Raw genomic sequence first — 11,803 nt, 5'->3', positions numbered from 1 at the left:
CCTCTTCCAGTCTCATAGCCTGGGCGGGGCTTCGAAGTTGGGCGGGGCCAGCAGAGCTCCAGTTTTTTTCTGCGTGGCTTTCACGAAAAGTTCTGTGGTTAGCTTGTCAGGCCTCCTGTTCACCGGATCGCTCCGGCACTCTTGGGAGAAAGAAAAACAGGGGTTTCGGTTCCTGCGCCACGTCTAGCTCTCGACCTGAATGAGGTGGCAGGTCTCCTTCGCTGATCCCCAATGTTCTTACCTGCAAAGGTGGAAGTCATCTGACTTCTCAGTGAAGGATTGGGGAAGATTCCCAGAAGACATCTGTAGTTCTCAGGTTTTAAAAAGTATTTGTTTTTAATTAAATGGAGAAATGACAACATAACAGAAAGTTCAAAACTAGAGGGGAAAATACTAATGATTTGCCCACGGGCTACCATGTATGAGTTCATTTCCTTCGTATTTCCAAACGTAAATGTAAGCACAGTTTGCGCACAATTTTGTATCCCGCTTCTGTCGTTTAACAAGTCAGGGTTTTTTCCTTTTGTCATAGAGAGTTTGTAAATAGCATTGCGAGTGGCAATATAACATCCATCAATTGGCTAAACAACTCCCTACTGATGGGCATTTAGGTGGTCTCCGTGTTAATAATTACTAATGATGCGACAACAAATAGCCTCGAAACTAGCTTTTTTCGAGAGGTTGGCTTTAGAAACTTAAAACTCGCGCCACCCGAGCCGCCGCACTACAGCCCCGCCCACAATAGCGTCGTTGTCACGTGTTTGGCTTCTCCGTCGCGAGGGTTTCTGGGAGAGCGTACACCGCAGAAGCGGAAGTCCAGGGATCTAGCCCGTCATTTCCTTTAGCGAGAGAAGTGCAACGGACGTAGTTTTTCCTACGCTCCTCGGCTGTCTCAGCATGAAGGACGTGAAGAGCGAGCGAGAGAGGGGGAGCCGGCGAAAGCACCGGGACGAGGACATAGTGGCGGCGACGGCGGCGGTGGTGGTGAAGCAGGAGCGCCTCAGCCCGGAGGCCGCTCCTCCGGTCCACCGCCGTCCGGACTCCTCCGGCGGTAGTGCGTCCCCACCGGCCGGCGAGCCGGGACGTCCTGGTCACCGCGGGAACCGAGCCCGAGGACGTAGTCGGTAAGTGGGAAGCAGCCTGGAGGGGACCTTAGGTCGGGTCGTTGAGAAAGGGGGACCGAGGTAGCGTCAGAAACACACCTTGAATGCTGAGCGCAGCGGCTTGGACTTCATTCTAAGGGGTGAAAGAGATCGGGGTGGTGCTTGTGTTATTGTTTACCTGTCAACCTGGGTTGTAGCTGGGTGTTAAGCACCTAATGCACGGTATCCTGCCCTTTCATCTCTGTGTGCTCAGCACTCCGCCGAGGATGACCCAGCGGATCGTTTACGTTGAAATGAAAGGTTTTCCCCACCTGCCTGCGAGTGGAGTGCGAGTGTTGTCTTTACATTGAACCTGGCCCCAAAGATTTCCATATGGAAGGCCTAGGAGATCTACCTGATAGAACTTCTGGGGGAAAAGTCTCCTGCTAGACTCCTTCATTTATTCATTCAACATAGTTTTACTGAGTATTATGTGCCCTAGGTACTGGGGCCACAAGGGGTGAACAAGGTAGATGGTCATTACCTTCTCAGAATTAACATGCTCTAGCCCTGAGACAAAATAACTAGCAAATAAAGAAAATAGTTTTAGTTAGTAACAAGTATTAGGGATAGATTAAAACAGTAATGCGATAGAAATTGGAGGGAAAGGGGAGAATGCATCTCTGAAAAGGTGCCATTTGAGCTGAGACCTGAGTAAGACTAATCCATAATCCAGCCTTGTGAAGATCCAGGCAGAGAAAACAATAGGTGCCAAGAACCTGAAGTGGAATTAATTGTGATTGTTCTAGAAATAGAAAAAAATCCAGTGTAGCGATCAAAGAGAGTGGTTGGAATGAGGTGGGAGAGAGAGGAGACAGAGCCAGAGGACTTGTTGATGGATTGAATGTGATTGCAGGGAGGGGTGTGGGAAGCTGTTGGTGGTGAGAAAAAAAAGAATCAAGGTTGACTTATTGTTTTTGGCTTGAGTAGCGGGGTGGATGGTGATGCTATTTACTGAGATGGCAAAAAGGAAAGGTTTTGAAGGGTTGGTAATCCAGAGTTATGTTACATATCTACCGTGTTTCCCCGAAAATAAGATCTAGCCCGGACAATCAACTCTAATGCATCTTTTGGAGCAAAAATTAATATAAGACCAGCTTATTTTATTATAAAACCGGGTATTATAATATAATATAATTAAAATTATAATATACTATAATACCGGGTCTTCTATTAATTTTTGCTCCAAAAGACGCATAGAGCTGATTGTCCAGCTAGGTCTTATTTTCAGGGAAACATGGTAAGTGAGACGGTTTGGTAAGCGGTTATGTCTGTGGGTCTGGAACTCGGGAGATGTTAGGGCTAGGAAAGTGAAGCTCCTAACTCCTACAGTGTGAAAAGCAGAGACCTTCACAAATGTGGTGTTTGTGTAGTAGTAAGCCTGATATCGGAACGTAATGTATACAGGGAAGGGAAATTGAGATAAAATCCTGTGTGTCTCATTCTCTTAAGATCCCCAGCCAAAAAGAAAAAGTCCTCAGGGAGAAGAAGCAAGTCTCCTCGAAGTAACAGAAGCCGAAGTCCTCACCACTCAACAGTCAAAGTGAAGCTGGTAAGTGGATTGAGCTTTTTTGATACTGGGTCCAAATCTGGAGCCTCTTTCCATCCTAGCTGGAGTGTTGTGTGTATGTTCACCTATACCTGCAATGGGCTTTTCTCAAAACTGGGTGGGGGTTTTTCTGCTTGTTTTGTTAAGTGAAACTTTTTATTTTGAAATAATTATTAATTCACATACAGCTGTAAAAGTAATAAAGGCATATAGTCTGTATCCTGTTTCTCCCAGTGGGAATATCATACAAAATTCGAGTGCAATATCACAACCAGACTATTGACATTAACGCAGTCAAGATATAAAACATTTTCATCACCACCACAAGGATCCTTTGTGTTGTCCTTTCACAGTCACACCCATTTCTTTCCCACTTGTACCCCTCAACTGGCAACTTCTGTTGTCCATTTCTATAATTTTGTCACATCAGATCTTACATATTTCTTAAGTTTATTCCTAGGTATTGAATGACTTTTGTTACTGTTGAAATAATTTAAAATTACTATCACATTTTCATTTTTGGCATAAGAGAAAGCTAGCTTGTTTTTCTTTACGTATTTGTCTTGTACATGACTCCTTAACTCTCTGTTAGCTCTCTCTTCTGTATATGCTCCCCTATAAGTTTGCCTGCAGGTGCTCTTGTTTCTAAGGCTCTGAACATGGGCTTGCACTGTTAGAGCTCTAGCTGGGCTTCAGCATGGGGTACACAGTGTGACCTTGGACAGGTACATCACCACCACTGATAACCTTATTTCTGTGGGACATTTTGCTCTTGAAGGCCAAAGTCCAAATCACATTCCTTTTGAATGTGGCTTGTTCATAGGCTGTGAACTGCCTTTGATTTCCTGAATGGGTTTGAATTTCAGGAACGGGAGGATCATCCTCCCCGGCGAGGACGGGAGGATCGACAGCACCGGGAAGCATCAGGACAGGAACACAGGCGAGCCAGGAACAGTGACCGAGACCGGCACAGGGGCCATTCCCACCAGAGGCGAACGTCTAACGAGAGGCCTGGGAGTGGGCAGGCTCAGGGACGGGACCGAAACCTTCAGAACCTACAGGCTCAGGAAGCAGAGCGGGAGTTTTATAACGCCCGCCGGCGGGAGCATCGCCAGAAGAATGAAGTTAGTGCCAGCAGTAATGAGTCTCAGGAGCTGGTTCCTCGAACTGGTGGCAACAACAAAGATAAAGAGGTGCCCGCTAAGGAAAAGCCAAGCTTTGAACTTTCTGGGGCACTTCTTGAGGACACCAACACCTTCCGGGGTGTAGTCATTAAATATAGCGAGCCCCCAGAAGCACGGATCCCCAAAAAACGGTGGCGTCTCTACCCCTTTAAAAACGATGAGGTGCTCCCGGTCATGTACATCCATCGACAGAGCGCCTACCTTTTGGGGCGCCACCGCCGCATCGCTGACATTCCAATCGATCACCCCTCGTGTTCAAAGCAGCACGCGGTCTTTCAGTATCGGTGGGTATACATTTGTGGGAAGAAACTCAAGGGTGAGCAGAAGCTAATGCCTCAGGTAGTTAGAGGTGCTAAGTTTTGTGTACATGTATGTGCAGAAGAACCCATACCCCTCACTGCTGACACTAGCCTTAAGGAGTATTAGCCTAACTGCCCTTTGAGTAATCACTTATATTTGTACAAGAGCATTGAACGTGGTGTCAAGAATCCAAGTTTTGAATCCTGACACGGTCACGTACCAGGTGTTTGACCTGTAGCAAGCCACTTTCTGGGCCTCAGTTTCTGCCTACCTCACGGGACTATTATTATGAGGGTTAAATGGAAACATAAATGAGAATGCCTGGGTGGCCACATCTGTTTCTTAGTCGCATATATGTTAGTCACATCTGTCTCTTGACAGTTTGCATAGTACATCTGTTACTGTCTGATGCTCACAACAATCCTGTGAGGAGGATAGGACAGGTATTAATATCCCCATTTGCCAGGTGAGAAGACAAGCTCAGTAAAGCCAAGTGACTTGCCTAGTAAATGTTCACCATAGTAGAACTCTGACTCAAATCTAGCTCCCTTAACTCTGAAGTCCAAATCCACTGCTTTCTTCCCATTGTGATAGGAGATCAAATATGTTGAAATATAGGTGAAAGAAGCGTTATATTGATTATAAACAACACAAAAAAATGTATTAAAATTTTCTGAAGTATGGAAAGAGGCATTGAATTCTGCATTTTAAGTTTTTGATATACCATGAATTTCCCGCCCTCCAGCAACCAGTTCTCACCTTTTCTGTTAAGTATTACTTAACTTGCCCCCAATTTCTAAGTCCAAGGTCATGCCTTCCCATTGATTTCTTAGAGTTTGAATTTGAACTGTGTTGAAGCCAAGTTATCCAGCAAAAAGCTGGATGATCTGAGACAGGGTTTTGCTCACAGGTATCTCTCCGTCATCTTTTCTAGGCTTGTAGAATACACCCGTGCTGATGGGACAGTTGGCCGCAGAGTGAGGCCCTACATCATTGACCTTGGTTCAGGCAATGGAACATTCTTGAACAATAAGCGCATTGAGCCACAGAGATACTACGAACTGAAGGAAAAAGATGTACTTAAATTTGGGTTCAGCAGCAGAGAGTATGTTCTGCTTCATGAGTCCTCTGACACCTCTGAAGTAGACAGGAAAGAAGATGAGGATGAGGAGGAAGAGGAGGAAGTATCCGACAGCTAGCAACTCGGAAGAGCCCAGACTCTGGAGAGACCGGTCTTTCCTCGAAGGCGTTGGGACTGACTCAGAGAGCACCGCGGTGGGCTCCATAATGCCTTTTACTGCCTTAAGTCTTTCCTCGGTGGCTGACCAGCTTACGTTAGTGTAAGAAAACCGACTTATGTTTGGTTGAACTTTTTTCTGTGGCACATCAGCCACATGCCTGTGGACATACGTTTTCAGAACAGTCTCACCAACACATTGTTTCATAGAAGCGCTGTGGCTTTAGTTGGTGCTTTCAGAACTGCTGCCTAGGAAATAATAAACCCTTGGTTAAAGGGGAATTGTGGCTTGTTCTCTTTGTACAGTTACTTTATTTATCACCTTGTGGACTGGATTTTGTTTTTGTTTCTGGGGCAAACCCCTTAACAGAATCTTACTAAGCTTTGGTTATCACCAGAACAGCCTCCAGTATATACCAAAGCTTTGATCTGGTTGAGCTCTTGAGTCACAGTTTGATTTTGCACTTCTTTTTTGGGAGGTGGGAATTGACCACATGACCTCATTATTGACTTGGATTTAAACAGATGCTTTATGGAGGCTGTTTAAGCAGATGACTGTACAGGAAGATCATGACTACTGCCAGTGGGTGCTGATTTCATGTCACAAAAGGCTGAAATATGTCGAGAATGTGTTTTCTGTGAAAGAATTCTGATTTCTCCATGGAGCATGTACATAACAATTTTGATCATCTTATCTGTTCTTCAGCGTTGCATTTTTAATCAAATGTTATCTCTTCCTCTTTTTTTTTTTTTTTTTTTAAGATTTTATTGGGGAAGGGGAACAGGACTTTATTGGGGAACAGTGTGTACTTCCAGGACTTTTTTTTTCCCCCCCAAGTCAAGTTGTTGTCCTTTCAATCTTAGTTGTGGAGGGCACAGCTCAGCTCCAGGTCCAGTTACCATTGCTAGTTGCAGGGGGCGGAGCCCACCATCCCTTGCGGGACTCGAGGAATTGAACTGGCAACCCTGTGGTTGAGAGCCCACTGGCCCATGTGGGAATCGAACCGGCAGCCTTCGGAGTTAGGAGCATGGAGCTCCAACCGCCTGAGCCACCGGGCCAGCCCATCTCTTCCTCTTTTGAGAAACACACTGTCATTTATGTGGCAGGGTCTTAGCTTTATTCTAACGTGTATATGTCTAAAGGAGATGGTGTAGTTTATAGTTTACATGTTTCATTTTTTTAAAAGAAAACATTGAGAAAGGTTGTATTTACCTTTCCAAGGCTGGAAAGCATGGGAATTGTCCAATTTCCTAATTTTCCACTAGAGGAATATATGTAAGTAGAAAAGTCATAACTACTTACATATATTGTATCTCTCTGTGTGTGTACACTGTATATATGTATATAAAATTGTGTGAAAGAGTTGCATACTGATTTTCATATGAGAATGTTTTGTGATGTAAATGTAATACTACATTATAGGCAAAGGCCTCCCTGCATTTGAAGAGCAGGTTTCATTTATATGTATTTTGGGATAAAAAAGGTAATAAAATTTGTAAATATAGCCCCGTATCTCGGCAATGGAGTGTTGGTCCTGGTGAAGCAGCAGTGTTTTCTGAATTGGCAGTGAAGGGGTTTTCCCTCCCAGAATAGTTGGGACAGGTTACATATAGGGGGCTTCACCCCAGTTGATCCCTGTCCTGGCTATTTCACCCTTGGGGTGTGGAATGGGGAGAAAGGAGAAATGATAACAACTCGCAATCAGTGCTACTGCTAACTATTCCTCTCGGGTCGAAACTTATGTTAGACTGTCTTCTTTACAATTGTTTTTCCATTGAGGTCTCACGTACACATGTGTACTCGGCTAAATGTTGACTAGAGTGGGGAGGGGCAGCTGGCTAATGTTTATTCAAAAGAAATGGAAAGATCCTCTTTGAAGAGTGAACACAATAAGGTTCAGATGAAAGGTTAGATGACATGACAACGGAAGAGCAATTAGCATCCCCCCAATGTGTTGCACATGGGCCACTATAACTAATATTTTCCCAATTTAATTGTGCCACATAGATCATATGTTACATCTGTGCATGTCTAAAAGGTGGGTTTTGTTTTGATGAGTTTTTCTCTTGATCCAGAGTGATGGTTTTCTCTTTCAGGGATTAGGCCTAATCTGGCATCTCACTCCAAGGCCTCCTTGTTCAGTCTGTTCTATTCGTACTATTGCTTCCTGCAGGCCTTGGGCTTTGCCTCACACACCAGCCTGGTGGGCACTGTGATAGATGACTATTTTGTCTACATTTTTCCATAACAGGTCCCAATTGTGGAGTAAACTTTTGCTTCCTGTGGCTTAAGAGAGTCTTCATGCCCAATATCTGGGAAAGTGTCCCTCCTACACACACCTTTTTTTAAGAAAGATGGTCAAGGAAAAGATACTACCCATCTCCAAAGCCAAATATCACCAGCAGACTTCTCATTTGAAGCTGACAAAATCCTAAAGCTTTCTTGAATGAATTCATTGCTTAGAAACTCATGTTCATCTAAGCTACGTATTTGCAACTTTATTCCCCACCTTTTCTGTACCCTGGCTGGCTTGTCTACAAATTATTGCTGTCGAAATCAAGCTATCTGCAAAATAGCCCTTTGCTTCTGATCCCCTCCCCCAAATCCTCTGGTGGTCTGAGTCCTGCCAAGGTATGGGACAGAGTGTTCAGATTTTCCCCATAAAACCTTTTTCTGGTCATCTAGTTTCCTCATTCTAATATTGGCAAAGGACAGCTCATTAACTGCAGCTGGTGCTGTAAGTAAAAGCACAGTAATTCAGACAACTGAAATTAAAAAAATTTTGTATTGAGTATGTCAGTATACAATAGACATGTAGCTTGGTTTTAAAAGGCTTAGAACTTAACATATTTTCAGGTTGGTTATTAGTTGATATTGTACCCAAATGGTGATATTTTTTAACATCCTTCCCTTTGTGGAAATCTGTGGATGTGAGGAATGAAATTATATTAATCAAAGCCTAAGTGTGACACACCACACACCAGCAATGACTGCTTGTGAGATGACGTTCTGAGACCACGATGATCCTGGGTATGTGAATTTATATCAACTGAAAAGGCTACTTGATTGAAATGAAAGCTTTGGAATTGGAAGCTTCATTTGGTCTCCTGGGTGAAGTTTCCAGTATATTTATCAAATGGGAAACAATTTTAAGACAGTTAATTTGTTCACATGTACCCTAAAGTTAAAGTGAATTAATTCACTAAATCAATAGTTGCATAAGCTTACCATGCTCGCATTTGATTTACAGCTGTGAGTTAGAAGCAGCGAGCAGTAATTTAGAGGTGGGCTGCACCATGTGCAAGAGATGGCATTTAAGGTATGCCTTAGAGATGAAGTGGATTTTGAATCAGTAGAGGGAGGGCACTGTTTCAGACTGAGCAGTCCAGGGGACAGCAGAGCGGGAGTGGAGGATGTGGAAAGGATCCTATAACATTAAGCTGTTTACCTGAAGACTCACAGCAAATTAGTGGAAGAGCTCGGATGAGAACCCACCTCAGTCCCGGTTCAGTGGTCTTTCCTCTGGACTGTGGCTTCCCATCTGCCTAACAGAGCTTAGTGAAGAAATCTGCGGAGGGAAAAGACAGCTGAGCTGGTTCATTAGGTTGTCCATTCATAGGGGGTTCAAGGAAATCACAATGGCTGGGATTTCCAGGGATAAAGAGTGGCTCAGGCAAATCCTCACCTCAGCAAGTCATAGCCAGAGCTGCTTGGAAATCATTATGTTTTCATAAAAGTAAACAAATATTCAATAATCGGGTAGCTAAGAATTGCCATGAACTGAGAGCTCAATAATAAAACTGGCTAAAACTTAGGAGTACTTTCTATGTATAAGGCATAGCTTTAAGCATTTTACATGTACACTGACGCGTACCTTGATACCTTCACACTTCTTCCTCATAATCCTACGAGGCAGGCTTCTCTTACCATTTCATTTTGCCGATGCAAAAACTGAGGCACAGAGTTGTTCAAATCACACAGTGGTAGGTAGGACCAGGATTCAAACCCAGTCACCCTGGTTCCAGATGCCACATGCTTAACCACTGTGATATACTGCTTCTTGTAGCCATGAGAGTTACAAGATCTGGCCCTCACAGAGCAACATAACCCGGAGCTACAAACAGTGCTAGAGAGGAGAAGCAGTGGGGATTATGGAAGCACAGAGAAACAGTATTCAATAAAGCCTTAGGAGTCAGTTACTCAGAAGAGGCCAGTGGGGATGAGGAAAGAAAGGCATATGAATTTCTAGGCAGATAGACTAGCACTCAAAAAGACCTGAAGTAACAAACTAATGAAACTTTGGAAGCACTTGAAGTTCAACAGGGAAAAAAGGATGAGTGAGACTATTGGTTTCTGAACCCTCCTGCTTGAAAGTAGCTCAAACTTCTGGATAAAATATAAGCAAAACAATTTCTTAAAGCATTCAAGAACCTACAAATTAGTAAAACAGTTGTCAGGCAAAAAGTGAAGATAAATAAGAATCCAGAGAGAGATGGACCGTAGATGTCTGGAAGCCACCTTTGGTCTAAAGGCAAACCACATTTGATTCTAGCAAATCAGATCTTACCCTCGCTTGAATGGGACAGAAATCAAAACCCAAAGCCCACAGGCAATAGTCTAATAGAACATGATTCCCACAAAAAGCTGGCATATCAGAGGTCTATAACTTTTAGAATAAAAGAGTGGATAAGAAATTGAATCTTCCCAGGTATTTATAGCCTGGAAGCTCAGGAAACCTCAGGCCTTGAACTTGGTTTAGGATGACCTTGTGCCTCCAGGTGTCTGAAACAAATGAAATTCATCTTTGGAGGAAGGGACTCTTTATCTCCCCTCTAGTTATTTCCACATTTCCCCCCCAAAATACAATTATTTTTATTAATGAACAAGAAAAGGCATTATAGGTGAGAAACAACAGAAATAACGGGCTGGCCTGGTGACTCATGCTGCTAATGCCGAGGTCACTGGTTTGATTCCCACATGGGCCAGTAAGCTGCGCCCTCTACAGCTAAGATTGTGAACAACAGCTCTCCCTGGAGCTGGGCTGCCATGAGCTGCCGCAGGCTGCCATGAGTGGTGGGCAGCCAGCCTGAGCCGCTAGATGAAATGGACCAATTCTTCAAAAACCATAAACTACCAACATTTACCTGATAGGAAGTAGATTATCTGAATAGTCGTACAGATATTAAAGAAATTGAACTTGTAATTAAAAAGCTGAAAAGAAATAGCCACACCCAAATGGTGGAAGAATTCTACCAAACATTACAAGAAGAATTAGCACCATTGTGTACCTTCTTTTCTAGAAATTAGAAAAACAGGAAATACCTCCCAACTCATTTTAGAAGGCCGTTATTATTTTGATACCAAAGTCAGACAGGAAAGTACAAACCCTACACACCAATACCCCATGCACTTAGCCACAAAAATCCTCAGTAGAATATCAGCAAATTGAATCTAGCAATATATAAAAAGAATTACACAACATGGCCAAGTGGGGTTTATTCCAAATATGCAAGGCTGGTTCAACACTTGGAAATGAATCTGTGTAATCCACTATACCAAGAGGATAGGGAAGAAATATCACAATCATGTCAATTAGTACAGGAAAAGAATCTGACAAAATTCAATACCATTCATAATAAAAACTGTCAGTAAACCAGGAATAGAGGCGAATTTCTCAACTCGATAAAGAGCATCTACCAAAACCTTACAGCTAACATCATACTTGCTGGTGAAAGACACTACTTTCCTAAGACAGAGAAAAGTCAAGGATGTCCCCTCTGACCACTCTTATTCAACATAGAACTGGAAGTCCCAGCCAGCACAGTAAGGAAAGGAAAGGAAATAAAAAGCATACAGGGTGGAAAAGAAAAAATAAAACTGCCAATTTGAAGAGGAAATGATTATCTATGTAAAACATCCCAAGGAATCTACAAAAACACCTCCTGAAACCAATAAGGGAGTTCAGCAAGATCCCAGGTTACAAGATCAACACACAAAAGAAATCCAGACTGTAGCAGAGAGAGACAAAAAAGATAGTGGGTAAAAAAAATTGAAGGATTATTATGTTTCATCTAGAAGGAGAGAGAAAATGAGGCAGAGGCATTATCTGAAGAAAAAAAGCTGAGAATTTCCCAGAACTGGTGAAAGATACCAAACTATAGATTGTAGAAACCCAAAGACTTCCAAGTAAGGGGAAAAGGAAGGAAGGGGGGAAGGAAGGAAGGAAGGAAAGAAGGAAAGAAGGCAGAAAGGAAGGAGAAAGGAAGGAGAAAGGAAAGAGAAAAAAGAAGAAAAAAAATCCTATCGAGATTAACGATAGTGAAATTTACATAACTGAAAATTGGAGCAGCAGGGGCCAAGTGAAAACAAAGTTAAGGAGACTGCACTTAA

General features: G+C 43.1%; 1 protein-coding gene across 1 annotated transcript; it reads left to right on the top strand.

Moving 5' to 3' along the window:
* Positions 1–820: 820 nt before the first annotated feature.
* Positions 821–6,925, top strand: SNIP1 (Smad nuclear interacting protein 1). Its single transcript, XM_019726552.3, has 4 exons — positions 821–1,124; positions 2,595–2,694; positions 3,558–4,159; positions 5,110–6,925. Exons 1-4 carry the CDS (start codon positions 898–900, stop codon positions 5,372–5,374), a joined length of 1,194 nt encoding a protein of 397 aa, XP_019582111.1. The 5' UTR covers positions 821–897; the 3' UTR covers positions 5,375–6,925.
* Positions 6,926–11,803: the final 4,878 nt, after the last annotated feature.

Source organism: Rhinolophus sinicus, chromosome 14 (assembly GCF_057876585.1).
Source record: "Rhinolophus sinicus isolate RSI-liver-muscle chromosome 14, RSI-T2T, whole genome shotgun sequence".
NCBI classification, from domain to species: Eukaryota; Metazoa; Chordata; class Mammalia; order Chiroptera; family Rhinolophidae; genus Rhinolophus; species Rhinolophus sinicus.
This window is presented reverse-complemented; position numbering and strand designations above follow the sequence as displayed.